The sequence below is a fragment of the Lepidochelys olivacea genome (assembly GCF_965140295.1).
Source record: "Lepidochelys olivacea isolate rLepOli2 genome assembly, chromosome: 3".
NCBI classification, from domain to species: domain Eukaryota; kingdom Metazoa; phylum Chordata; order Testudines; family Cheloniidae; genus Lepidochelys; species Lepidochelys olivacea.
Window position 1 is genome coordinate 106,464,807 of NC_140413.1, and position 27,563 is coordinate 106,492,369.

Here is a 27,563-nt window from a genome sequence, read left to right on the forward strand (position 1 = left end):
CTCCAAAAGCAGTGAAATTTTAATTCCTGCGCACGTCTAGGGTGACCAGGTGTCCGGTTTTTGACTGGAACACCCGGTCTAAAAGGGACCCTGGCAGCTCTGTTCAGCACCGCTGACTGGGCCATTAAAAGTCTGCTCGGCGGTGCTAAGGCAGGTTAGTCCCTACCTGTCCTGGCTGGCACCGAGCTGCGCCCCGAAAGCTGCCAGCAGGTCCAGCTTCTGGCCAGGGGAGTCCACACGCTGCCCCCAACCGGAGCACTGGCTCTGCACTCCCCTTGGCCAGGAAGGTCTGTCGGGGGACTTGGGGCTCAGATCTCACCGGGTGTGATTTCCAGTGAAGGCGATGGCGCTAGAGAACCCCCCCCCTCCCACACACACACACTCTCTGTCTCGCCGGGACAGACACATCTCTGCAGAAGTGGCAGCCCGGCTCGGCAACCCTCCCGTTACTAGTGCTCGGGGTAACCCCCCCGGGTGGCCCGTTTCCGCGCATGGTACTAGTAAAGCCGCCGTGTAATCTCTCGCCCTGCTGCAGAGAGTCGGGCCCCCTTACAGCCCCATCACCGCTCGGGGCGCCCCCCCCCCCAGCGCTTTCATAGCGCGCCCAGTGGCGGGCAGGCGCGGCACGGCCCCGCGGGGAGGGACAGAGCAGGCTGGCGCCGCCACCTCCCCGCCCGTCTCCACGCCGTTTGGCCCGGCCCTCAGCTCCACCCAGCCGGCTTATCCCCGGGCAGCCCGGAGCTCGCGCAACTCCGAGCCACCGCTCACCAGCTGCCAGGAATCGCGGGGGGCAGAAAGCCGCTGCAGCCCCCGCGACGCGCCGCGCCTCGCCTGGGGAAGGGCCGCTCGGAGCGGGTCCCGGGGCTGCCCGCGGCTTGCACGGCAGGGACCGGCGGGCGCATTTCCCCGCCTTCCCGCAGCGGGGGCAGCCTGCTGGTGCAAGGGGCCGAGCCCCAGCGGGCGGCGGGTGTGCCCAGCTCCGGGGGTTATGAAACCTCGCCGCCTGGCCCGCCCCCAAGCAGCCGGCAGGCTCCGGCAGACAGAGGTTTGGGCTTGCCGGGGGGACAGCCCGCTGGGGAAGGGCAGGGGGCGCATTTGGGTGGGAGCTGCTGAGGCAGGTGAGGAAGAGAGACGGTGCTGGGCTGGCCCGGCCCCGGGATGGAGGGGGAGGGGGGAAGAGAGGTGCTGAGCTAATCCCAGCCCTCCCACCACGGCTGGGTGGGTGAGGTGCACAGAGGGGGCTGAGTGCCCTGCTGCGGGTGGGGGCTAGGGTGGCCAGACAGCAAGCATAAAAAAAAAATCGGGACAGCAGTTCGGGGGGGTATAGGCACCTATACAAGACAGGACTGTCCCTATAAAATCAGGATGTCTGGTCACCCTAGGTAGGGCTCAAGGGGAGAGGGGCTAGGAAAGGCCCTCCTAACTTCGCTCTGCTTTAATTTCCCCAGGATGCTGAAGCCCAACAAACAAGCTGTTGCCTCCAGGCTGGAGCTGCCCAAGTGGACAGCGGTACCAAGCCAGGTGAAATTCCTCTTAGCAAAAAGGAGAGGGGGCCCTGCTGTCTGTGCTAGAACACCCCATTTCTCACTCATTTTATTTGCCTTCCTTTCTGGTCAAATATGCCAGGCTTACGTCTCACCAAAATAGGGGGCATGGCAGGGAGCTTGAGGTAAAGCACTTTAGTCCTAGGGCTTAGGAGAGCAGAGGAAATAAGTGTGATTAAAAAAATAAGAGTCAAACTGCAGGACTTCAGGTTGCTAGAACTGTTGGCGCTCTGTGGGCTGTGTTATATAAAAGATGAGACAAGACGATCATAATGGGCTAAATGGCTAATGATCATAACATCCTAAATGGCTCATCTTCAGCTTGGGATAACCATTGTGGAAAGTGGGGGCAAGGGGGGAGTGCAGAAGTCAAACATCTCCATGGTGTCAGGACTAGCTAGCTATTCCTCTAGGATGAAATAAAATACAGAAAACTAACCTAAAGGCAACAACAATCTTGCATGTTTAAAATAAAATGCAAATAAATGCAGAACTTAAGGTTGCTTTAGCCACATTAAGTACACAGTCAGGTTGATTTAGGGTTATAAATCAAAATTGTGTAAACAGAGGTTTCCTAAACTTAAAAATCAGTAGAACTATTTCTACGGAATTCTTGTAAAGGCAAATAAAATAGCTGGTTTACACTTCTTTTGCTCTGGATTTGCAATCCTACTGTGACAGCCTTTTGCTAACTAGAGTTGGAAAAGATGAAATAGGGGAGTTTATATTTTGTGTTGCAGTTTGGTCAACAAAAATACACAGTATACTTGTATTGCTTCCCATTATTTTAATGTCTGAAAGCTTTTCTAGAAGATGAACAGTTAGTGCACAGCAGACTAGCATGTAAATCTACCTTGCACTAGCATGCCATGCACTAAGTTTCCATGTGGACCCTCTTGCTGTGCATCAGATGTTCCCTAGTGCACATTGAACTACTCGTAGATCAAAGCGTACTAGAGTGGTTTTGGTGTGCAGCAGCAGGGTCTTCATAGACAGTGAGTTAGCACTAATTTGCTGTGTGCAAGGTAGTTTTACGGCCCAGCCTGCCATGCACTCACTGTTCTTCTGTGCAAGCTCTGAGAACCTCAAATATTAATGAATTATCTTCAATATCCGTGTAAGGTACAGCAGTACTATACCCATTTTACAGATAAGAAAACTAAGGGGCAGAGACGGTAAGTGATTTGCCCAATGTACTATGAGCAATATAGGAATTGAACCAAATCTCCAGAGTTCCTGAAGTAAATTAAGCTCTGGTTCTCCAAACACGTATACAAGTGTGTAACTTTTCTTATGAGTAGTCCCACTGAAGACAAGATGACTACTTCACTGAGAAAAGTTATGCATGTATTTGTGAAATCACAGCCTTAGATTGTTTATGGTTTTCCCCCTTGATAGTGTAAGACAGAGACTGTCAAACTTTGATGTGTGGTCCACTGAAAACTTTATGGCTGTTTCAAGGGACTGGCTGATTAATAGCAGAAAGTTTTATGTCAAATAGAGGTTACTTTGCAATTCAAGTAATCATTGCAGTTGTCACAGAGATCATTCTGAGGTGGTCCAGGTGTTTATGAGGGGAAGTGAGCCATGAGAGGTACTGTAGTAAGATGTGGGTCACAAAAAAAAGTTTGTGAATTTCTGATCAATATATTAATGGTATCTGGTAAGTGAATTTCCCCCCAAAAGTTATTAACCTCATACTATTTCTTTGACTTACTCATATTGCACACTAGACTACATTACTTGTTAGACTGTTTTAAAAAAGCGGTGGTTTTCCTTTAATGCCTTTTTTTTTATAATTTTCTTTTTTTGACTGAGTCAAAGCCCCACACAAACCACCCAGAGAAATTTATTGTTTATTTTTTCTTCACAAAGTGCTGTCAGACTAAAATAAAGGAAGATTAAAATTGTTATGGTAATCTTGGGTTTTAATTATAATAGTAAAAAAGCTTTATTCCAGAGGTTCTTAAAGTGGGGGTTGTGAGGTTATTACATGCGGGGGGGATCATGAGCTGTCAGCTTCCACCCCAAACCCCACTTTGCCTCCAGCATTTATAATGGTGTAAAATATATTTAAAAGTGCTTTTAATTTATAAAGGGGGGAGAGGGTGAAGAGGTCACACTCAGTCTTGCTATGTGAAAGGGGTCACCAGTTCAAAAGTTTGAGAACCACTGTTTTGTTCTCTTTATGTTCTTTACCATTACAGCAATGTGCAACCTGGATAAATCAACACAGGAAAAACTTCCATATATTTCCTGACTTTTTAAAAAATAAATAAAAACTTCATGTTTTGATCTGAACTTGACCTGCAACACTGTTCCAAGCATTGAGCAATAGTTGGGCTCTCTGTTCCTACTGTCTAGTACCTAATCATTTTCTCCAGCAATGTCAGGCTGGTTAATACTCCTCCCCCTTTAAAAAAGTTTGTTAGATAAGGCTAAGCCTGTGGTGTAAAAATGAAGGAATTCTGTTTCTGTGAACACCTAATCACTTATGCTCTGATGCTCATGTGAAGCGCTATTCTTGATAGTTTCTTTTTTTGGTTGTTTACAGGCTTCAGATTATGAAGTCCGGCAGTATGAACCAGCTAAATGGGTTGCCACTTCTGTTAAATCAATGGACTATGATTCAGCTGTCAGCACTGGCTTCATGAAGCTCTTTGACTATATTCAGGGCAAGAATGAGAAAGGTAAGATGCTCTGAACTATACTGCTCAATAATTCAGTGTTTCTAAACTTTTGAAAGCTGAGCGCTTTCAGGAAAGGAAAGCCAGTCCTGTCACTCAGGAACCCTATGTGATGGCAAAGGGTATACCTCTCTTAATCCATACATCTCCACTAGTCTTTTGTGCTCCTTCCACACCTGACTTTGGGAATGCTGGTGGTTATGGTATAGATCTTCCTTCTGCTTTGAGCAGTGAAATAGTTAATGTGGACAATTAAAGTACCATCGGTGTTAGCAGCCATTGTTTCAGGCTCTGTGCAGACTCAGGGAAAGGTCTCTGTATTAGTTAACTAAGAAACACTCTTTAGTTTTGAAAGTTATAACAGTGAGGTTTTTGTTTTTTTAAAGACTCTAGAGGCCAGTTGGTCTTTCTGCACACCCATCTTGCAAATAGTCCCTCACTCCACCCAGGTGGATACACACTGTACACTTTAGGAAACACTTCCTTAACAAAGCGTAGAATCATAGAATATCAGAGTTGGAAGGGACCTCTGGAGGTCATCTAGTCTAACCCCCTGCCCAGAGCAGGGCCAATCCCCAACTAAATCATCCCAGCCAGGGCTTTGTCAAGCCTGACCTTAAACTTCTAAGGAAGGGGATTCCACCACCTCCCTAGGTAACGCATTCCAGTGTTTCACCACCCTCCTACTGGGAAAGTTTTTCCCAATATCCAACCTAAATCTCCCCCACTGCAACTTGAGACCATTACTCCTTGTCCTGTCATCTGCTATCACTGAGAATAGTCTAGATCCATCCTCTTTGGATCCACCTTTCCGGTAGTTAAAAGCAGCTATCAAATCCCCCCTCATTCTTCTCTTCCATAGACTAAACAATCCCAGTTCCCTCAGCCTCTCCTCATAACTCATGTGTTCCAGACCCCTAATCATTTTTGTTGCGCTTCGCTGGACTCTGTCCAATTTCTCCACATCCTTCTTGTAGTGTGGGGCCCAAAACTGGACACAGTACTCCAGATGAGGCCTCACCAATGTCAAATAGAGGGGAATGATCACTTCCCTCGATCTGCTGCAATGCTCCTACTTATACACCCCAAAATACCATTGGCCTTCTTGGCAACAAGGGCACACTGTTGACTCATATCTAGCTTCTCATCCACTGTCACCCCTAGGTCCTTCTCTGCAGAACTGCTGCCTAGCCATTCGGTCCCTAGTCTGTAGCTGTGCATTGGATTCTTCTGTCCTAAGTGCAGGACTCTGCACTTGTCCTTGTTGAACCTCATCAGATTTCTTTTGGCCCAATCCTCCAATTTGTCTAGGTCCCTCTGTATCCTATCCCTACCCTCCAGCGTATCTACCACTCCTCCCAGTTTAGCGGCCGCAAACTTGCTGAGGGTGCAATCCACACCATCCTCCAGATCATTAATGAAGATATTGAACAAAACCGGCCCCAGGACCGACCCTTGGGACACTCCGCTAGATAGCGGCTGCCAACTGGACATGGAGCCATTGATCACTACCCGTTGAGCCTGACAATCTAGCCAACTTTCTACCCACCTTGTAGTGCATCCATCCAGCCCATACTACTTTAACTTGCTGACAAGAATACTGTGGGGGACCATGTAAAAGGTTTGCTAAAGTCAAGGAATAACATGTCCACTGCTTTCCCTTCATCCACAGAACCAGTTATCTCATCATAGAAGGCAATTAGATTAGTCAGGCATGACTTTCCCTTGGTGAATCCATGGGTCTTCCTTAGTACCTAAATTGCAATAAGCAGCAGCATTTAAAGGGGCTTTATTAAATCTCTCTTAGTAGTGGGTATAGGAAAAGTTAATCATATTTAAATGGCATCTGGAATAGATCAAATACTAAATACCCTTAATACTACCAGGGGCTCCTATCCCCTATAAGCTTGACTTCTGATTGATTGCTATTGATGGCTGAATATATTTGTATTTTAAGCTATTGAAAAAGGTAAACAATAAGCGACAAAGCATTTTAAGCATGTTATGCCTTATCATGGGGTTTACTTATCACTGGGCACCTCGTTGTGGTAGCCCGGGCAGAGCTCATCCTCAGACGCTGATACACCACAGGGCGAGCAAGCCAAAGGGGGTCTCTCAGTGGAAACAGGTTACTCCTTCTTGGAGACTTGGCCCTCTGGCCAGGTTACTATAGTCTTCTCCTTCCCAGGTAATGAAGATGCACTGGACAAACTGTCTCAGTCTTCTGATCCACTGCCAAATAAGTGCCACTTTCCCAGTGGACAGCAGGAGAACCCAGGCCTATCCACTGCCCCAGGTTCCAGCCCAGGGACCCTCTGCCTAGCAACCATGGTATACTCAAGCTCTGACCTTGTTGCTATTTTCCTGGGCTCTTTCCTAGTTTACTTCCCCAGCTTCTGCTCCTGGGGAGCTCTCTCTGTGGCTACTTCCCCCCACCCCAGTCTTGTCAGATTCTGTAGTCTGAGGCAGGATCCTAGTTTTACTGTCTCCCCACTGCCGTAACACCCTTCTTTAGGCAGCAGAGCTCCTCCTTGTAGCTGTCTCTTATCATCAACTTCCCTTCTTTATAAGCCTAGCCCAGCTCCTCCCCCAGCTGGGCTTCATCAACCATCATCAGTCCCTGGCTTCCTTCCAGGTGCAGCCTAATAAAGTTAATTGGTCTGCCTTCCCTCTTCAGGCTGTGTGTTGGGTAGACACCCCATCACATGCATTAACAGTTGTAATTTTTTCCAAAAGAAATATTTGTTGATGTTAGTGGTTAATTTTGGGTAAAAGTGTTAGTAGTAAATTCCAATTACTTTTCCTCTATTCTGTCTGAATTTATATCATATGTCCTTTTTTATTTAGCAAGCTGCTTAAATGTGTTTTTAATTTATAAGGGGGCAGGTTGCACTCAGAGGCTTGCTGCGTAAAAGGAGTCATAAATACAAAAGTTTGAGAACCACTGTCGTAAGGCATAAAAGCCAACATAGTAGTGTGTCCTTTTAGGAGTTAGGATAGCTGAGAGGAGATGCTCTTATGGCTTTAAAAATATTTAACACCCTGAATACTCCTAACAACAGCAGGGAAGAGAAACATTCAGCACATGAATGCTTCTAAGTTTACCCTGCCCCTTTCTTCCCCACCCCCTCACTTCAAAAGCCCTTTCAAATACACTTATCATACCATTCACAATACTACAGTGTTCCACTGGAAGAGGAGCCAAGGTGGAGGAAGGTAAGTGGCTTTCTTTAAGATATAAGGTGATAATCACAGGGTGTACTCACTGCTAGTAGCATCTCCTCCTGGTGACTACCTTTTTCCAGATGCTGCCCTTGTCTCTGCCTGGTTTCTTTCACCCTGCAGCCCCTATCACTCCTGGAGCTGCAGCTTTCTGTTCATGGCTTGGTCCTCCAGCCAGGTCATTAAGGTCCTCCCCATCTGGGGAATTCGACTTCCTTCCAGACGAGCTGTCATCTCCAAGTGGTGACTTCACAGTGGCTGGTAGGGGAACTCTGCCCTACCCTCTACATTGGGTACAAGCCCAGGGACCCTGTAACAAAAGCCAAGGTCTGTACAGTCCTATCCCTGGCTGCTGCTGTTTCCCTGGGCTTTTTCCTACTCATCTAGCTTCCCCCTCTTTCTGGGTTTACCAGCCCTCCTCCCAGAGAGAGATAGTAGACTACTTCCTTATAAGCCCCTTACTGCTCTTGGGCTTTATACAGGCCCCTCCTGTTCCTGCCCAGCTGAGCCCATTTCCAGTTAGTGGCCTATTCCCTGTCTCCTTCAGGTGCAGCCTGGGCAGTTAATTGGCCTGCCTAGCCACTTCAACCCTCCAGACCTGGTGGGGAGAGAACCCCATCACAGGAATATTTCTCAAAACTCTTACACCCCCTTGAGAGAGAAACTCCCCACAACCAGGCCTTTATAACTAAAAACAAAATAGCTAACTCTTCCTCTCCAGTAGGCTGGTTTCAGCAGATGCTGAAGTGTCCCAGCCCACTGCATACTGGTACATCAAAGCTGTATGAGCTGGTTCATGTGACTTTAGAACCTGAAAATTAGTTTGAAACCACTGATGTGCTGAATATTCCTCTTCCTCACTGTTATTTTGGGGCATTCATCAGTGATTGACATGTAGTTTATTTTTGATACAGTTATAAATTATTTTGCTCTGCAGCACAGAACCTATACAAAGGTCAGATATAGCTGATGATGCTCACTTTTATAAAAATCAACTGCAGCTGCCCTAAAACAGCCAGAGTGTAGAGGGCATTTCCTACCAAATGACGAGTTAAGTTTAAGTTAATAAACTTTGAACCTAAAACTACTTGACCGTGGTCCTCTAAAAAAGAAAAAAGAGTTAGGCTTCATTGTGCTTTTGTACTGCATAAGTCTTTTTTCAATTTTGAGTTTAAAAAAAAAGCTGTCTCCAAGATGACCTTTCGATAGCAAGTATTGACTAGCCCAAGACTATGGGTACGTATACACTGCAGCTGGGAGCGAGCCTCCCAGCCTGGATAAAGAGGCTGATGCTAGCATACTAAAAATAGCTGAGTGGACATTGTGGCTCCTGTGATCACTTGGTCTAGCCCCGTGAGCTCAAGCCAAGCGGGACCCAAGCCTGCACCAGGGCCACAAGGGCAACACAATTATTTTTAGTATGGTAGCTCAAGTATCTGGCTGGGCTGGAGGTTTGCTTCCAACTGCAATGTAGACATATAGCAGCATGTAGAGTACAGATGTTGCACAACCCCCAGGCAGGTTTAAAGAGCAGTGTAGATGGTGAGGCACTGCTTAGGCGAGTAGATACGCACCAAAAGCCTTAGGCTATGTACCCTACATGGTTCTCTGCACACCCAAGCCATTGCTCCCTTGTATACACTGCTGTATTTAGCAGTGTAGGGGCCTGCTGCCTCCTCACTGCCAGAGCCTTTTCCTGCCCCAGAGAAAGGCTCCAGCAATGGGGAAAGACTCTGGTAGGGAAAGGATCCAGCAGAGGGAGGCGGTGGGGAAAGGTGCAGGAGCCTTTTACTGCTGTCTCTCCTCTGCCAGAGCCTTTCACAGCGTGGATGCAGCCTACCTATCACTGCGGCATTTAGCTATACGTACCCTACATGCTGCTGCAAGGCTTAAGAAGTTTGGTCTGTGGTAGTGGAATGTCAACAATCGAGACAAAGGGATCTACTGCATACAAGCAGAAATTTGCCCTTATGCATTTCCTTTAAAAAATATTACAAGCAGACAAGATAATCCTAATACAATGCAACAATGGAAAAAACACGTATGAATTAAAACTATCTTTTCTTAAATATAAATCAAAGGCAACCTCTGATAAAGCCACCACTGTGTTCTCTTTCTTGACACTCTACATTATCTGGCCTGATATTTGTGACAGAGCTGTAGCTGTTGCTTATTTGCCTCTGATAGGGATGAAGATAGAGATGACAGCTCCAGTAACATGCCACGTGGAACCTGGTGCAGGCCCATTCTGCAAGTCCACTATTACAGTTTCTTTTTATATACCATCTGATCATCAAGCTGATCCACCTAAGCCATCTGAGTCAGACAGTTTCATTGAAAACAGACCAGAAATGACTGTGTTTGTCAGGTACGTATTAACTAACTACTGCAACTCTGCAAAGTACACGTAGTAAATCTGTGTGCACAAGACAGCTTATATATGATCAAAAATCTTTTTAGTCCTCAAAAGAAGAGGGAAGTCCTGACACTTTCTAAAAATATAGCAACGCAACGTGATATTCTTCAGCTAAACTGTGGCTGCCACCTTGTGGCAGTCAGTTGAGGAATAAGATGGTGCATGCACATGCTTTATTGAATGAGTAATTCACTTTATACTAGCCAGGGGGTCCCCAAACTTTTCATGGTTTTGACCCCCATACCTTTGTCTACCCCACCCCACCCCGTGGGAGCTGGGGCTGTGAGTGGGGCATGGACAGGAGTAAGGCGGCCAAGGCTGGGGGCAGGTCTGAGGCCAGGAGCAGGGCTAGGAATGGAGCTGCAGCCAGGGGCCAAGGCTAGGGGCAAGGCTGGGGTTGGGAGTGAGGCTGGAGCCGGGAGCAGAGCCCCGCCCAGGCCACAATGGGGTCTGTGGCCGGATGCGGAGCCGCAGCCAGTAACTGGGGCTGCAGATGTGGTTGGGGCCAAAGCAGAGCTGGAAGCAGAGCGGGGCTGGGTGGCGCTCCTTTCCCACCCCCACATGGGGACTGGCCCGGGCTCTGCCGCACTCTTTTCCCTCTCCCTCCCCCACTGGCAAACATTCCTCCATGATGTGCCCCACAGTTTGGGGACCACTGTACTAGCCTGTAATTCAATCCAAATCTCTGTATCCTCAGAACCTTTTTCACATGAGCCCAGTAAGTATAATTAGTATACAGAAGTCACATGTCCTGAAAATATTTTGTTGAACATCCCGAGATGGAGATCATCTTGCATTCTTTTAAAAAAATTTATATTTTACTGTATATTAATGAAAACATCGTGAAAGACTTGGGATTGGAAAAAACACTGTACTTTTCCCAGTTTAAAATAGTTAAGAATATATGTTCAAGTAGACAGCAAAATGTTAATTGATGAATTTCCCCACTGCCAAATCTAAACCAAAACAAGTTGTTCTAAGACAAAGTTAACTTTCAGGCATAAAGTAACTAACTTCATTTTCCATGTAAGCTTCAGGTCGTATTTTTCCATAGTTACAAACTACTGAAAAAGAAAATTTAAATGAGTGCTGGGGAAAGCGTCCCATCTATCCATCCCTGTTCTTGAACATTAATCCTGGGTGTTCAAAGCCACGTTCCTTGGAATTTTGTTTTTCACAGTGGCACTCTCAGGACATCAAAACAACACCCTTTACAAGTACAAAATAAGGCATGTGGTCATACATTTTACATTTACACCAAGAGGAACAGCTCTCATGAAGGCTTGAAGATACCCCATTTTCCCATTGGTAAAGTCTGTTACTGTGAAATTATCTTAAAGGAAGTTGCAGAAGCTTCATCATATGAAACAAACAAAACTGGACAAAGTACTAGAAAACGGGCTGTAGGGAACAGTCCCTGAAAGGATTGGACTATATGGTTTCAAAAAATGACTGCTGACCCATGCTGGATTTAGACAAGCTGCATAGAGAACAAGCTTAGATTTATTAGTGATAATCTTTCTTCATGTTCTCTTACTGTTTATTATTATTGGCAGGTCCTTTGGAGGATATTCCAGTGCCACAAAGAACCAAGAAGAACTACTGACACTAGCAGAAAGTTTGAAGCGGGATGGGAAAGTGTTTGATGAAAAGGTCTATTATACTGCTGGCTATGACAGCCCTTTTAAATTGCTTAATAGACACAATGAGGTGTGGCTTATCAAGAGAAATGGAAACCCCAGCAATCAAGAATAGGAAACAAAATACTTTCTTTAGAGACAGAAGTTCAGTTTATTCAGACATTTTTTTTTGCCTGGGAATTGTATGTAATAGTTTTTAACATATAGACAGATTATAATGTATCAGATTTCAAACGTGCCTCTTCTAGAATGACAGTACAGTTTCCCCCATTCTGTCAATTGTATGAGAGTGATCACACTTTCAGTTAGAGTAGAAAGCCATGAAATTTTTCCTGTTTTCCTGTTCCTTCCACTTCACACCATGTTCCCTATCTCCCTCCCTTTAAAATCCATCACTGCAATTTAGCACACACCTAGAGAGGTTGCTACAGCATAACACAGGGAACTCTTCCTATGTATTCTGTGGCTACACTCTTTACTGCAGAACCTATCCCTCACCACAGAACTGCGCTTCACAATAAGCTTTTATTTTTTTTTTTAGGAAAGTCTGTATCTGCAGTGGTTGTGTAGAAAACAAGAACTTAGTGTCTTTGTCTGCAACCAGCAGAAAAACAGTAACTGAGAGGTTTGAATTGCCTCAATCATCTCAGTGGGTTATTACCTCAAAGATGACAGTTTAAATATCAATATTAACTATCATAGAACTGGAAGGGACCTCGAGAAGTCATCTAATCCCATCCCGTGCACTCAAGGCAGGACTAAGTATTATCTAGACCATCCCTGACAGGTGTTTGTCCAACCTGCTCTTAAAAATCTCTAGTGATGGAGATTCCACAACCTCTCTAGGCAAGTTATGCCAGTGCTTAACCACCCTGACAGTTAGGATGTTTTCCCTAATGTCCAACCTAAACCACCCTTGCTGCAGTTTAAGCCCATTGCTTCTTGTCCTATCCTCAGAGGTTAAGAACAATTTTTTCCCCTCCTCCTTGTAACAACCTTTTATATACTTGAAAATTGTTATCATGTCTCCTCTTCTCCAGACTAAACAAACCCAATTTTTTCAATCTTCCCTCATAGGTCATGTTTTCTAGATCTTTAATCATTTTTGTTGCTCTTCTCTGGACTTTCTCCAATTTGTCCACAACTTTCCTGATCTGTGGAGCCCACACCTGGACACAATACTCCAGTTGAGGCCTAATCAGCGCAGAGTAGAGCGGAAGAATTACTTCTTGTGTCTTGCTTACAACACACCTGTTAATACAGAATTATCTTTGCTTTTTTTTGCAACAATGTTACACTGTTGACTCATATTTAGCTTGTGGTCCACTATGACCCCCAGATCACTTTCCGCAGTACTCCTTTTCCTAGGCAGTCATCCTGCTAATGGGCTTATCTATAGCACAACTATGGATTGTCAAAAGAAAAAGCTGAAAGGGGAACAAATGCAAACTAAGATATGAAAAAGGGCAACTGTCTCAATTTTTGTTTTCATGTTTAATTTAATCAACTTTTAAAAATGAATGTAGTTGCTGTGGTATTTCCAGTCTGCCACACTAGGGAGGCCTTGCTGTAAAATGTAAGTAAAACTTAGGTTCAGCTCACCTTGGGCTACTCAGATTCTTGCCCATAGAGATCAAATAGGCTGTTGACTGGAGCAGCTGAGTTTGAACTTTGACAGCATATAGTGTGCCAGCACTGGACTGCCAGTCCATTTTTATAAACCTTAATTTAGTAATTATGATAGTTGCTGTATTGGCAGCAGCAAGGAGAGCAAGTCATCTCTCCCCAGTGCAGGGCAAACTACTCTGTACTACCCTGCCAATGCCTGACTGATCCTCCTGTCTATTTAATCCTGGGCCTCTATGCCAAGTCTGCCAGCAAGGATGCCTGGTACTGAGAATTATTATGCTGGCATCTGCGAATTGTGGACGTTCCTTCACTGCAAGTTCAGCCGAGACCACTTACGCATTTCTTGTTGGCCACTGAACAGCCATCATACGGTAACAGCTTTACACTTGCTAGAGTATAGACAGTGATACAACATAACCAAACTATTACTGTCAAGGTCTGGGTATTTTTAGCCTCAAAGCCTCCAACATTTGCCTTTTGAAATACATTGTTTGCTTTATGGTACTAGTCCAGGCACTTATATATCCAGTGTTAGTATATTCAGGTAATTTCAAGTGTTACCTTTACTTTTTACACTAGGATTGATATATACTTTCATGGTGACTACTGATGCGTTGACTTCAAAAGCTTTTATCCTTTGACTAGATTATCAGTCCAAATTAGCAAAAGTACAAAGGCAATTCACCATCCTTAAGTCGGCACATTGTTGCAATCTCCTGTTTTAGGAGAGCTGGTTAGGATTGGCTTTAGAATCCATCAAACCTGCTTCTAAATGGACACAGAAAGTAGCTGCCTGGAACTAGAAGCACCCTCTAAACCCGGAATCTTCATGCTCTCACCTTTTAAAAAATGAAGCGTTGTTCCAGAAGTTAATTTCACTTAAAGTAAAATAACATGTATTTGTTTAACACCATGCTTGTCCAGGGTCCTTTCCAAGCAAATTAGAAGTCTTAAATTCTGCCCTGAGGCGTTTACAATCTATATTAGACTGACAATGAAGAGGTCATGGTAGAAAAGGGGATTGGGCAGGAGACAACAGAAGATAATAGCAAGGGATTGCTGCAGCTGCATTATTTATTTATTTATTTTTTGCAGAGAGATCAGAACAGATAAGCCTATTTTGTTTCACTTCTTGTTTGCTATAAGGTTTTTTTCTTTCAATTTAAACTTCTGAGTTTCCTGAGCTTTTTAGTGTTCCTAAAATTGTTATTGCCACAGACACAGTAATGTCAGGCTTTTATTAAAAATTAATCTGAGGTATAAATTTTAGATCTAATTTATAAGTATATACTTTTTAAACCTATATCTTTTGCTGGATTTCTTTTCCTATCTTGGTTCTACAGTAGTTAGGATTTCTGCTGTCTAATACAGTTCTAAAATCTGGTTTAATCAGGGTAGTACATTACAGAGGAAAGGAACGATATGGTGGGATATTCGCTATAGAGATTGGAATTTGCTGGTAAAGGGCCTGATCTGCCACTGAAATTAATGGAATTTTGCCACTGATTTCACTGGGGATTGGCCCCAAAAGGTTGTTTGAAAAAAAGTCATTGGAATGTTTATCAACAAAAGTGCCTAAGTAATTTATGTGAATGAAATGTACTTATTGCATAATGGAGTGCTAGAAAATTATTTACTCTCCTTCAGAGCAATAAATTACCTGACACTTCGACCTTTACCATCATCTTTGTTCAGCATGTATTAATTCAGATTTTGAACATAAAGAGTATGTCTACATTGCAATTCGATACCTGTGGCTTGCCGGGTCAACTGACTCAAGCTCGTGGGGCTTGAGCTCTCTGAGCTGACTTGGGATAAAGGGCTGTTTAATTGTGATATAGGTGTTTGGGCTGCAGTCCGAGTTCTGGGACCCTCCCACCTCACAGGGTTGTAGGGCGCAGGCTGCAGTCCAAGCCCAAACATCTGCACTGCAATTAATCAGCCCCTTGCCCCGAGTCAGCTGGCACAGTTCCCAGAGTTTATAGTTCCCAGAGTGGCCATTATCATGTTCCACTATCCTTTTCTAAGGTCCTCTTAAAATGATGGAACCAAGAGACTTATCCTGTTTCTCTCAGAAGAATTTGCTGTATTGACTATGAAAGAATACTATTAATTTTGGATCAAAGTTAAGGTTGTATAATGATGAAACAGGCACTTCTAGACAAATATGTTTTATAAAGGTATAATGTGGGCAGACTAAGACTTAAAATGCTCCAATTATTCAAGTCTTTTGTAAGTGCTTCAGTTATGTAAAAGGACAGAATAGTTAAGTACATTGCTACACAGCAATCTTAATTGGGTTTTAGTTAAAGTTTTGTGTTGAGGAATTTTCCAGGTTTAATAATCTTATGCAATTAGATTGTTTTAAATTTTTAACTAGATGGGATGGGGCACTAACTTATGTTAAAGAAGTGAGTGGTAGTCATGCAAAGGATGGCTCTGCAGAAGCTTGCGTTATCCAAAGCATACCAGAGAAGACGTGCATGTTCACTACACAATTATGTTGCGCATGGATAGAATAGCCTATCTTCACTATCTTCACAGTGTTGAGGAGTACAATTGCCACCACCGGGATATCCCTCTTGTTGGTTCTGTGTGAGGTGCCATTGATGCCTGCTCAATCTGTATTTTTTCAGGTGGAAAAGGAGCATGGAGGGATTAACTTTTGTCACTACTGTTGTCCTGATTACATCATAGATGGCTACTCCATATATTTTAGAGGTTTGGGAAGTGGTCCTCTATCTATAAATCCATGTGGGCTGGTGGTTAAAGGAATTTGGAAAACTTACAAGAGTAAAACCTTATCTAAACAGGAAACGTTGCACAGGTTTAATAAATTGATTTTAAATTAGTCAAGCTAAACTGATTTAAAGGACAGTCAAGCTGGTTTGTGTAACTCTACATTAGGGGGTTTGCACTGGGTTAATTATAATTAATTTAGTCAAACTGGAACAGACAAGGCCTACAGTTGGGACTTGGCAGGAAATCTTGCCTCTTTCAAGGAAGGCAATTAATTAGTGGTATCTATTCATTAAGTTAGCATGACTGGCAGCTTGAAGGGACTTGGAATCGCGAATGATAAAAAATGGGCAGGATGTGTCTGCTTTACAAGAGACAGACATATAAGCAGTCAGGAAAGAGGAGCTAAGTGACTTTATGACTTCCTATTCGTTTTATCATTAGAAAAACATAAACCACTATAATATTTGCCTACACTTCTCCTCCTTCAGAGAGGAGTCTAAATTGTTTGTCTCACTAGCAAAAAAAGGTTGCTGTTAGTTAGTTTTATCTTCACCTTACTGCTACATGCAGGTTGCCATGGAATGCATTTTCCTAATAGTGTCAAACTCTTTCCTTCCTCTCCTCTGTAGCAGTTTCCAAGTCTGAGGTCTCTCTTCTCTCTGCTCCTAAACCCTCATTTTGTCCTTTTGATATGTTCCTACATCCGAAACGTCTTTTGATTCTCTGTCTCCTTTATTTTTAATAGCTCTCTTTCCACCCTCCCCTTCCTTTGTGCTTTGAAGCATGCTTTTGTTTCCCTCCCCTCCCCATCTTGGGGGAGGAAGGTGAAGAAAATTTGATTCAACCTTCACTCTATCTTGCCCTCCATATACAGTGCAGTATCTAGTCAGGCTGCATTTACATCCCTCTTCAACTTTATCCTTGATCTCCTCTCCTCCCATCTAGTTTCTGCTCTTTCCTCTGCACTGAAACTGCCCTGCCCAAGGACACTAATGACCCTCACCTAGATAAATCCATGGGTTCTGTCTCCATCATTCTTTCTGAACTATGTAATGCCTTTCATACTGTTTACCTTTCTTCCCTGCTTTGTCCCCTCTTGGCTTCCACAACTCTGTGCTCTGCGTCTTTCCACTCTCCTTTCTATTTGTCTCCCTTAAAATTCTATCATTGGCCACTTCTTTTCCCCCCTTTACTGTCCCCATGACGTCATCTGCTGAGAGTTTCAAGCCCCACTTGGATACATACAGGGTCCCAAATCTTCTCTACCTGATTTTTTTCCCTTCCACACATCTTTGAATCTCAAGTTGCCTATATAGCATTTTGCTGTCCCATCACAAATGCACTCTTTCCAAAAGTGAACTTCCATCCTCGCTCCTCTCCTATACCTCCTTTGCATGACTGACAACTCCGCTATCCTACCTGTGTCTGATTCATAACCATGTCATCTTTGACTTCTCTCTCCTCCCTGACTCATCATATCTCGCTACATCCTGCCATTTCTTCTCCTTTAATATCACCAGAATCTGCCCTTTCCTCTCTTCTAAAACTGATTCCCATGCCTTCACCAACTTTGGCTTTAACTACCTTTCTCCCTCTGGCCTCCTTGCTCTTTCCCCTGCAGTCCACAAAAACCCTGCTGCTAAAAGAATTTTCCTTTGCCACTGCTCTGACTGAATCATTCCCCAGCCTTCCTATAATCCATGCATTGGCTTCTTGTCTCTTACGGTATTAATTTCAAGCTTCTTGTCATCTTCAGGGTGATACATAATCTTGCACACATTTACATCTTGCTCTCATTTCCCCCTCTTTTATTCTGTTCTCTCTCAATACTCTGTACTACTTCACCTCTCCTGTCACTTTAGGCTCTGTGCCTTGTCTCACGCGCTCCCTATGCTTGGAACAGTCTACACTCTTGTCTGTCAAACACAGTCTCCCCTCCTTCAAATCCATGTATTCCAGAAATCCTTCCCTAACTTCTTATAACCAATAACCTCCACCTCCTTCTGAATCTGAGCTATTGGCCTTTGATTAGTCTTCGTCTTGCCTAGACGGTAAGCTTATTGGAGCAGAGGATCCATACCCTATGTTTGAACAGGATCGTGTCAGTTTTGTATATATTATAAATAAGGCTACAATTATGTCATGAAATCCGTAACTTCCATTGACCTCCCTGACATTTTTTGCCCTGGGGCTGGAGTTCCCAGCCAGGCCTGCCCTCGCAGCTCCCAACCTGGTGAGGGGGGACCCTGCAACTGCCCAGGCGGCAAGCAGACCCTGTGCAGCTGCCCAGCTGCGGCGCGCGGACAGCCCCACGTAGCTGCCCAGCCGCGGCAGGCAGCGGGGACTCCCTACAGCTGCCGCTGCAGCCAGCAGCTGGAAGACCCTGCAGCTACCAGCTGCCCGGGGTGAGGGGACCCCATAGCTGCCCAGCCCCAGGGGTAAGGGGACTCCAGAGCTCCCATACTTTGCATTGGTGGGGGACCCAGGAGCCCCAGCAGCAGTGGGTGCTGAACCCACCTACCCCTTTTGTCAGGGATATTCTTAGTGAAAGTCAGGGGCTGCCGTGAAGTTTTGTTTATTTCCTGTGACCTGTCCATGACTTTTATTAAAAATATCTGTGACAAAAACTTAGCCTTAGTTATAAATAAATGTTGTGGACTCAGGTTGCATTTTGCTCTTGGGGTCACTGTGCTCATGTGTTGTAGAGTATATATACTGAAGATCCAATACAGAAATACTGTTGTCAGAGCTAAAGAAGTATAAAATTAGTTAATAAAGAGCAAACTTGAGAGAATACTCAATGGAATTGAAAAGCAAGTGAGCAAAGAAGAGGAAAACTGAAAATCATATCATAGCTAGGTAGATTCAGTAATCATTTCTGACTCACATCAACAGTCAAACAACTAGTTGGAGGATATGCAAACAAGCCTTCCAACAGTAACACTAAATGAAGGATTTGGATGAAATGTCTTTGTTCAGTTGCATAAGGCTGAGGGTTGCATTTTCTCCCCTCCAACTCCCTGGATATGGTTAGTGGAGATTTTTTAAGGCCTAGTCTACATTTCAAAAGTCGTAGCAATAGACTTTTAGAGTTATAGAGCTATATCACCAAAATCCTCCTAATGTAGACAGAGCGTATACGGGCAAAAACGTACTTTTGCTGCTGGTGTTGCTTCTACCAGTTTGGTTAGTGAAATAAAATGCTAGCATAGATATGTAAAAGAACCCACATCCCTACTCAACATTACGATGTGGACAAAATTAGACCTGGCCTAAGAATATGCTGCTGAGGAGTAGTTGTGTACATATCAGAAAATTCAGTACAGATCACTGACTGAGGAGGTAAAGGGACTGAAGACGGGGGACATCACCAGATTCCAGAGGCGCTACTTGGAACACAGATGTCTATAATCTGATTAGAATATATTTTACTATATAAACCTTACATTGAATGAAGTGTGTTCCTATAGCAACCACCCGATTCATGGATTTCTCCCTTTTCTAGTTCCGAATTAGATACCTCTGAACAGTGGAATTGGGTATTGTATCTGTTTTGATAAATCATATTGTCATATGTTATTTTTGTCAAAATGCATATGCAAAATTCAACTCAACCTTAACTATGGAGCTGTGACTGAACACAGGAGTTTGTGGTTTCCAGCCCTAAGTTCTTATTTATATACCAGATCTGCCATTGAGTTGCTGGGTGGCTTGGGCATTTGCCTGAGAGCCTGATCCTGCAACCACAGATGTGAATAGACCACACTGAACTCAGTTCCTACATGTACTTACACACTAGAAGCATCAGGCCCTTTAGTCTCCCATCTGCAAAATGGGAATAATTACCTCCTTCTCAAGATGGTGTTATGAGATTAGTTAACATTTGTGCAGCATTTTGAAAATGTAAGTGCTAATTGTTACATGAAAATATGGAGCTATACATTTAATATTTGATTGGCGTAGGAAGAAAAATGATAACCATGTGTGATTCCCCTTTATTACAACTTTTATTCAACATGTAGTACTTGTGCATTTTTATTTATTTATTTATTTTTGCAATATGTCTTTATAGCTGTAAATAGCTCAGATCGGTATTAACAATTATTTTAAGTGTTGGTTAGCTGAATTAGTTTTCACTTGGTTCCAATAATCAAATGCATATATCTGGTATTTTCATCTGCTCAACATATTTGAAGCATAGAAAGTTTGCTTTTCACAGTTCCAGTGTTCCAGGGATTTAAACATGCAGCACTGCAGAGCCCATATTATGGGCAAACTGGCTCCCACTGATTTAACCCCTCATCTGCTGCTGCAAGAACTCTAGTTCCCTGGGACCGATAGCAAAGAAGTGAGGAGGAGCAGTAACATCTGAGAAAATTATATAGTAAACAGTATGGGGTGGAGGTTGGAGATGAGTTAGGATTTCTTTAGGCCTATTCATTGCAATTGGGTTCGTCCCAAAATATATGTAAAAATGGGTTGAAGAGATACCAAAAATTGTTAGATGCCACTAAAGTGTAAGTTTCGCTATATGAACTGGATGTTAGTACTGTAGTTAGATGCATGGTTTTCTATATAAGAGCACAAAATGTTGGCTGCAACTAACAGATGTTATCAATTCAAAAGACAAGATAGCAATTGGCAGCCTTGTTTTATTTAAGCAGAGTCACAGCATTGTCATCATCCCCCTCTTTTGAAGGGATGAGTTACCTGAAGGCCCCGGAAATTTACATTACTAACAAGTAAGGGATTGAAGAAAGGGATTACAAGCATATTTCACTAAAATAAATAATCTACAAAGCGAGTGTTTCTTCTTAAAGCAGTCTAAAAATGTATAAATTCTGAAGTGGGAAGATCAAAAGGTATTTAACAACCCATTATTTACAATCAATATAAAAACTGCACAAACCATCAAATGATGCAAAAATCCTTTTAAAAATTCAAAGCTTCCTTCCTACTATGAACCAAAAACCCCAGCCAATGTTTCAGTTTTAATCAACTACTTTCTTTACAAATGAAAACCATTAAACACTTCTATTACCATCAGTAAAATATACAATAAAATAAAACAAACCTTGCTAAAAATTGTGTTTCTTCTAAAAATAGAAATACTGCAGGCAAATCAAAAAGGAAAATAACTAACTTACTCTTTGGTAACCAAAAGTTAGCAAGTATTTGACATTTCAAGTGATGAAAGTTATAAGAAGTCTTCCCATTTTGATAAATGGAAGAAAAACTTCTGGCAAAATGTAACCCCCATGTTTAAATTTAAATGGAAAGGCTCCACCACTACTCTGTGGTGCAAACTCTCAAATTCATGTTTTGTGATTAATTTCATTCCCGACACCTGAAACTTTCCGAATCTGGCAGTGTATTGCATATTCCTCTCCCATTTTCCTATTATTTGCTTACATTCTCTTTATAAATATGCATCCTGTTATTTCAGTTCTCCTAAGGGATCACTCAATTTCCAATCAAGTAAGCAATTCACTTGGAAATGAGAGTGTGTGTGTGAGACTGTCACTACGGCTGCACAGCAGCTAGTACTGTATTACAACTGTGCTCACTCTCCTGTGTTAGGTTTTACAAGTTTATATTTTCCTCTGGAAAAATGTACCTACACCAATTCATAATCTATTGATCTTCTTACATTAATATGACATGCTTAAATTAACAGGCGCACACACAAAAAAGAAGCTGTGCAGCACGAGCCCTGCTACCTCCAACAGGCCACGCATCTCATCCACTTTCCAAGCCTCAGAAATAGAATGGAACTTTAAAGCAACTGCCCCTTTGTACCACAGAAACCTCCCATCTTCTTTTCAGACTTACTCTAAATTTTACTCCCACAATCAAAAAGTCTCAAAAAATTCATACCCCAAAGGATCTGAGGAGACTCTCTCAGACAGGACTTTTAAGGCTTATGAAAAAGTTCATCTGTTACTTTCTTTAAAGTCACAGACCACCTACTCAAAGTAAGCCCTACCCTACCCAACCCAACCATGCAGAACAATCAGTGCTCCAGCGTTCAACGCACATATGAAGTTCATTAATAAATGCTTAGCAAAATAAACTGTTCTGGACTGGGCTTCCTCCTGGGATCTGTTGCTTACTCATTCTATATACCATCTGAAAGACTAATACCAAATGCCTTTGTCCTCCCTTCTTAACTTTTTTCGTCTGAAGGGCTTAGACACTTCTTTGAAGCATTTGGGTTTATGAGTTGAGTCATTAAGTCTAGGTGAGTTGGAGCCTTGGTCTCATTGGAACCGGCCTCCTCAGCATACAGAAAATCATTAATGTCCATTTCATCGCTGTCAAACACATCGAGCTGGCTCTCTTGCTGCTCTTTTAAAGTCCTACGGATCCTGCTCTCTGCTGGTTCAACTGCTTCCCCATCTCCCTCACTAATAACAGTCATGGGGCTGCTCTGGATGCGGTTCCGGACGTTGTACTTGCTGCTGGCAGCAGAGGGTGGTGTTCGCGACCTGCCATACCTAGTGCTGGAAAAGGACATACTCCTTGGCATCAGGCCTTCGCTCTTGGCCCATTCTTCCTGGGCCCTTTTGTTCTTGCTGGGTGAACAGCTCACAGGGCTGTCAGGGAACTCAAGGGCGGAGTCTGACTTTGTTCGATGGAACCTTGGATCTGTATTCTTCAGCATCTCTGCTGCTGACATGCGGGAACTGGTGTCTGAGCGGCTCCCTTTCTTCAGCAGCAGGGCTTTGAAGTTATCGTTGCTGGTGCTGCTCTTGCGAATGCTTCTCTGAATTGATCCTGCGTGCTTGAGGGAAGCTAGATTTGGGGAAGCACCAGTGGGTGTTACTGGGGGTGAAGGAGAATGGTTGCGGGTGCGCTCATCTTCAGAATCTTTGCGGCCAAGGACTTTCCTTTTGGATCTGAGATTTTAAATATAAAAATAAAACATTTTCCCCCCAAATAAACAAGGAAGTCTGTTCAACAAACTAATAAGCAGGACAGCAAGTTACTGTTAAACAGAGAGGGGAACAACCTAGGAAGTATAAATAATGACACCACCAAACCTGTGCATATATTAAAACAGATCTTTGAGGCATAAAGGAGTCAGAGACAAATCCACCATTCTTATTCCTCAGAATAGGAATAGTGAATCTATTGTATTTGACGGTGTTGATGTCCAAGCCAATTTGAACTTATTTTCCAAATAAGATTTTCTGATGCCAATACATGACTAAATCTAGATATAGGTTGCATTCTTTTTCCTCCATCAATATTGGGATTTGATCACAAAAAATTAGGGCTGTTGATTAATTGCAGTTAATTCATGTGATTAACTCAAAAAAGTTAATCATGATTAAAAACATTAATCACAATTAAACACATTGTTAAGCAACAGAATACGAATTTAAATTTATTAAATATTTTTGAATGTTTTTCTACATTTTCAAATATATTGATTTCTATTACAACACAGAATACAAAGTGTACAGTGCTCACTTTATATTATTATTTTTTATTACAAATATATGCACTATAAAAATGATAAACAAAAGAAATAGTATTTTTCAGTTCACCTCATATAAGTACCATAATGCAATCTCTTTATCATGAATGTGCAACTTACAAATGTACAGGTTTTTTCTGGTTACATAACTGCAGTCAAAAACAATGTAAAACTTTAGAGCCTACAAGTCCACTCAGTCCTACTTCCTGTTCAGCCAATCACAAAGACAAACAAGTTTGTTTACATTTACAGGAGATAACGCTACCTGCTTTTTATTTACATTATCACCTGAAAGTGAGAACAGGCGTTCGCATGGCACTTTTGTAGCCAGCGTTGCAAGGTATTTACATGCCAGATATGCTCAACATTCATTTGCCCCTTCATGCTTTGGCCACCATTCCAGAAGACATGCTCCATGCTGATGATGCTTATTAAAAAGAATAATGCGTTAATTAAATTGTATGTCTCCTGTTCTGTTTCACCCGCATTCTGCCACATATTTCAGTTATAGCAGTATCGGATGATGACTCAGCACATGTTCATTTTAAGAACGCTTTCACAGCAGATTTGACAAAATGCAAAGAGATTTCTTACCAATGTGAGATTTCTAAAAATAGCTACAGCACTCGACCCAAGGTTTAAGAATCTGACGTGCCGTCCAAAATCTGAGAGAGACAAGGTATGGAGCATGCTTTCAGAAGTCTTAAAAGAACAATCAATACTCTGTGGAAACTACAGAACCCGAACCACCAAAAAAGAAAATCAACCTTCTGCTGATGGCATCTGACTCAGATGATGAAAATGAACGTGCGTCGATCTGCTCCGCTTTGGATCGTTATTGAGCAGAACCCATAATCAGCATGGACGCATATCCTCTGGAATGGTGGTTGAAGCATGAAGGGACATATGACTCTTTAGTGCATCTGGCACGTAAATACCTTGCAACGCTGGCTACGAAAGTGCCATGCGAACGCCTGTTCTCACTTTCAAGTGACATTGTAAACAAGAAGCGGGCAGCATTATCTCCTGCAAATTGTAAACAAACTTGTTTGTCTGAGAGATTGGCTAAACAAGAAGTAGGACTGAGTGGACCTTTAGGCTCTGAAGTTTTACATTGTTTTATTTTTGAATGCAGATTTTTTTTTTGTACATAATTCTACATTTGTAAGTTCAACTTTCATGATGAAGAGATTGCACTACAGTACTTGTATTAGGTGAACTGAAAAATATTATTTCTTCTGTTTTTTACAGTGCAAATATTTGTGACCAAAAATGAATATAAAGAGAGCACTGTACACTTTGTATTCTGTGTTGTAAATGAAATCAATATATTTGAAAATGTAGAAAACGCCCAAAAATATTTAAATAAATTTTATTCTATTATTGTTTAACAGCGCGATTAATCGCAGTTAATTTTTTTAATCGCTTGACAGCCCTACAAAAAATATATCGGTCCAGTCTGTCTGGCATATATTCTTTAGAAACATGCTGTTTATTGCTCGTGGTTCCTTTAGGAGAGCTTAGGGATGTAGTTTTGTGCCTTTTACTTTGGAAATGTACATAGTCATGCATGTTAACAACACAAAAGATAAGTTTGAATAAAAAGAACTAGATGTTATGGTTTTAGATAAAATTATTTTAAAAATAAGAATTTAAATGGTTAAAATTAGGCCTTCAAGATAAATGACAGATATTCACAATGCTGTTGGTGCTCTATGACTCCCATCTGTTTGACTACAGATCCAAGAGCAGCCAAATTTGTTAACTTACAACATGAAATTTATCTTTGCAGCCAGAGGGGCTACATGATTTTAAATTTAAAAATGAATACTATAGAGAAAACAGCAAAAATCAGAAGAGCCTAAGTGTGCGGGAACTGGATTTTTATTGCCCCTGTTTTTACATCATTATGGAGCTTATATGCTTGGCACCTGTGGACTAAGTAAGAATACATATAAAAAGTGTATTAATGCTGTATTATAATACATATAATATCACCAAAGGATTAAAAATGACTCTCAGCACTTGTTGCAAATGCAAGATTTACACATCAAATTACATGTTATTATTTACAAAAAGACTTGTACAATACAGACCATTCCCCTTGTTAAAACCATAAATGGTACAACCCCATGGACACCTAAGGACATTCTGATGCAATGTTTTATCCCCATTTCTGCCAGAGGCTGAGCTTTCTCCATGGCACGCTCAGATGCATTTTGCATTATGGCCTACCAACAGAAAACGAGATGCCAAAATACAGTACATTGTCTAAGCTGGAGGCAGCAAGAGGATGTTGCCACGTGATATCGGGAGTACTCTCGGGACCCTTTGTGTTGGAGGAGTTCTGGTGCATCCCACCTATTACACACCTGTAGGCAACGTACTGTGTAACTGGTGTAATTTTCAAATGCTGCTGCTTACATCTTTCTAGCTGAGAGAAAGAAAAGTGCAGTGATGGCACCTACCCGCCGTGAGGGAGGACGGGCAATACTAAGGAGTATAAGGGGGGCAAATATTGTAAGAGTGTTGTCCAAGACCAGGAACACCCTATCTAAGTCAATCTCTGTGTCAGGGCCTACGCAGCCAGGCAGAATAATGCTTGAATTTTAGTACACGCATTTCTATGTTATACAGGGGTGGCTTTAGTGACCCCTATATAGAAGTTGCCTCACACTTTCCACTTATAAAGGATTATTGTGATCTTGTCTTTAAGAAGCTCTTACAGCTCCACTGTTTGCAGCCTGCCTTGGCTATTTTTCAGGAAGAATCCCAAGGGTCTAGAGCAGAGGTGGGCAAACTGGGGCCCACAGGACCCTCCTGCCTGGCCCTTGAGCTCCCAGCCGGGGAGGCTAGCCCCCGGCCCCTCCCCTGCTGTCTCCCCTCCCCTGCAGCCTCAGCTCGCTGTGCTGCCAGCACTCTGGGTGGCAAGCTCCTGCCGGGCAGCACAGCTTCCAGAACCGCCAGCCTGCCCCAGTGCTCTAGACTGCGCAGGGGTGTGGCTGGCTCCGGCCGAGTGGCACAGCTGCCAGTCCTGGTGCTCTAAGTGGCATGGTAAGGGGGCAGGGAGGTTGGATAAGGGGCAGGCAGGCCCGGGGGAGGGGTAGGCAGTCAAGAGACAGGGAGTGGTTGGATGGGGTGGAGGTTCTGGGGTGTGTGTCAGGGGATGGGTAACCGGGGGGGGGGGTGGGGTGGATAGGCGTGGGAGTCCCGGGGGCATGGGAGTGGATAGTGGTCGGGGGAGTTAGGGGACAAGGAGCAGGGGGGTTGAATGGGTGGGGGTTCTGAAGGGAGCAGTCAGGGGGCAGGAAGTGGAAGGGAGCTGGGGCCAGGCTATTTGGGGAGGCACAGCCTTCCCTACCTGGCCCTCAATACAGTTTTGGAACCCCCATGTGGCCATCAGGCCAAAAAGTTTGCCCACCCCTGGTCTAGAGAGATGCTTTCCCCCTCTTCTCCACCATGAAATTCCATTCAGATTTGGCTGAAATATAAATGGTTAAAAATGGTCTTTTCCCTTCTCTTTCTTAGGTTCCTTGGAGAAATTGTGGCAGGCTGCTACAAACACTGAACACTCCGAGTCCAGGCTCTCATGCAGCTGCCAAAGGGACACATTTGCAGTTTCCTAGGCTGAAGCATGCTCAATGAACACTGAGTGAGTCAGAGGAGCACTCTCAGTGTGGTTGGCCTGGAGCTCTGAGGGTATGCAGTATCCTCAGTGAAGATGGAACATTTGCTGCCAGCCCGGAACATGCACAAACCAAGATTTTCAGAGGTTTATTATTCAGCCAAATTTCACAGGGAGAGTAAAAGGCACAACTCTAACCTAGACTGAATTCCTTGCCAAATTTCAAGTCCCTGTTCCAAAGCATGGAGACATGGGACCTTCTCAATGAAAGGGGAGGGAGGAAGAAGGGGGAAGCGAGAGAAGGGAGTTTTAACATGGCCAAAGCAATCTTATTTTTTCCTAGTCTTGTTCTCAAACAACTAAACCATTTTTTGCTCAACCTTTCCTGAAAATTCAGCCTGAAGCAGACACGTAACATGGAAAATTTCAGTCCTAGTAGTTAAAGTTTAGCAAAATTATAAGCAACTGAAAACTGGGGTCTTTTAAAGAGAAGTCTCAGGTAATATTAACTATAGGCATCACTGCCAGCTCTATTTTATTTTTATATTTTGTGTATGTGTGTGTATAGATATATC

At 43.2% G+C, this 27,563-nt stretch overlaps 2 protein-coding genes across 9 annotated transcripts in view; one reads left to right on the forward strand and one right to left on the reverse strand.

Moving 5' to 3' along the window:
- The first annotated feature begins 663 nt into the window (after nt 1-663).
- On the forward strand, nt 664-27,522 carry HEBP2 (heme binding protein 2). 3 transcript variants are annotated; one of them, XM_084622661.1, is made up of 6 exons: nt 664-1,045; nt 1,449-1,521; nt 4,099-4,234; nt 9,641-9,821; nt 11,426-11,522; nt 26,892-27,520. In XM_084622661.1, the coding sequence occupies exons 2-6, from the start codon at nt 1,450-1,452 to the stop codon at nt 27,006-27,008; spliced, it is 603 nt and encodes a 200-aa protein (XP_084478787.1). In that variant the 5' UTR covers nt 664-1,045; nt 1,449; the 3' UTR covers nt 27,009-27,520. The 3 variants fall into 3 exon arrangements, with proteins under 3 accessions (XP_084478787.1, XP_084478789.1, XP_084478788.1); XM_084622663.1 differs by lacking the exon at nt 26,892-27,520 and adding an exon at nt 12,587-12,799 and having other exon boundaries at nt 666-1,045; XM_084622662.1 differs by lacking the exon at nt 664-1,045 and adding an exon at nt 1,088-1,118 and having other exon boundaries at nt 26,892-27,522.
- The window catches only part of NHSL1 (NHS like 1), a 265,999-nt gene continuing 251,378 nt past the window's right edge, over nt 12,943-27,563 (reverse strand). For all 6 annotated transcript variants that reach the window (XM_084622655.1, XM_084622654.1, XM_084622657.1 and 3 more), the window contains one exon: nt 12,943-22,779. In XM_084622655.1, coding sequence (XP_084478781.1) covers nt 22,047-22,779 — 733 coding nt within the window. In that variant the 3' untranslated portion in view covers nt 12,943-22,046. The remainder of the gene's footprint in view (nt 22,780-27,563) is intronic.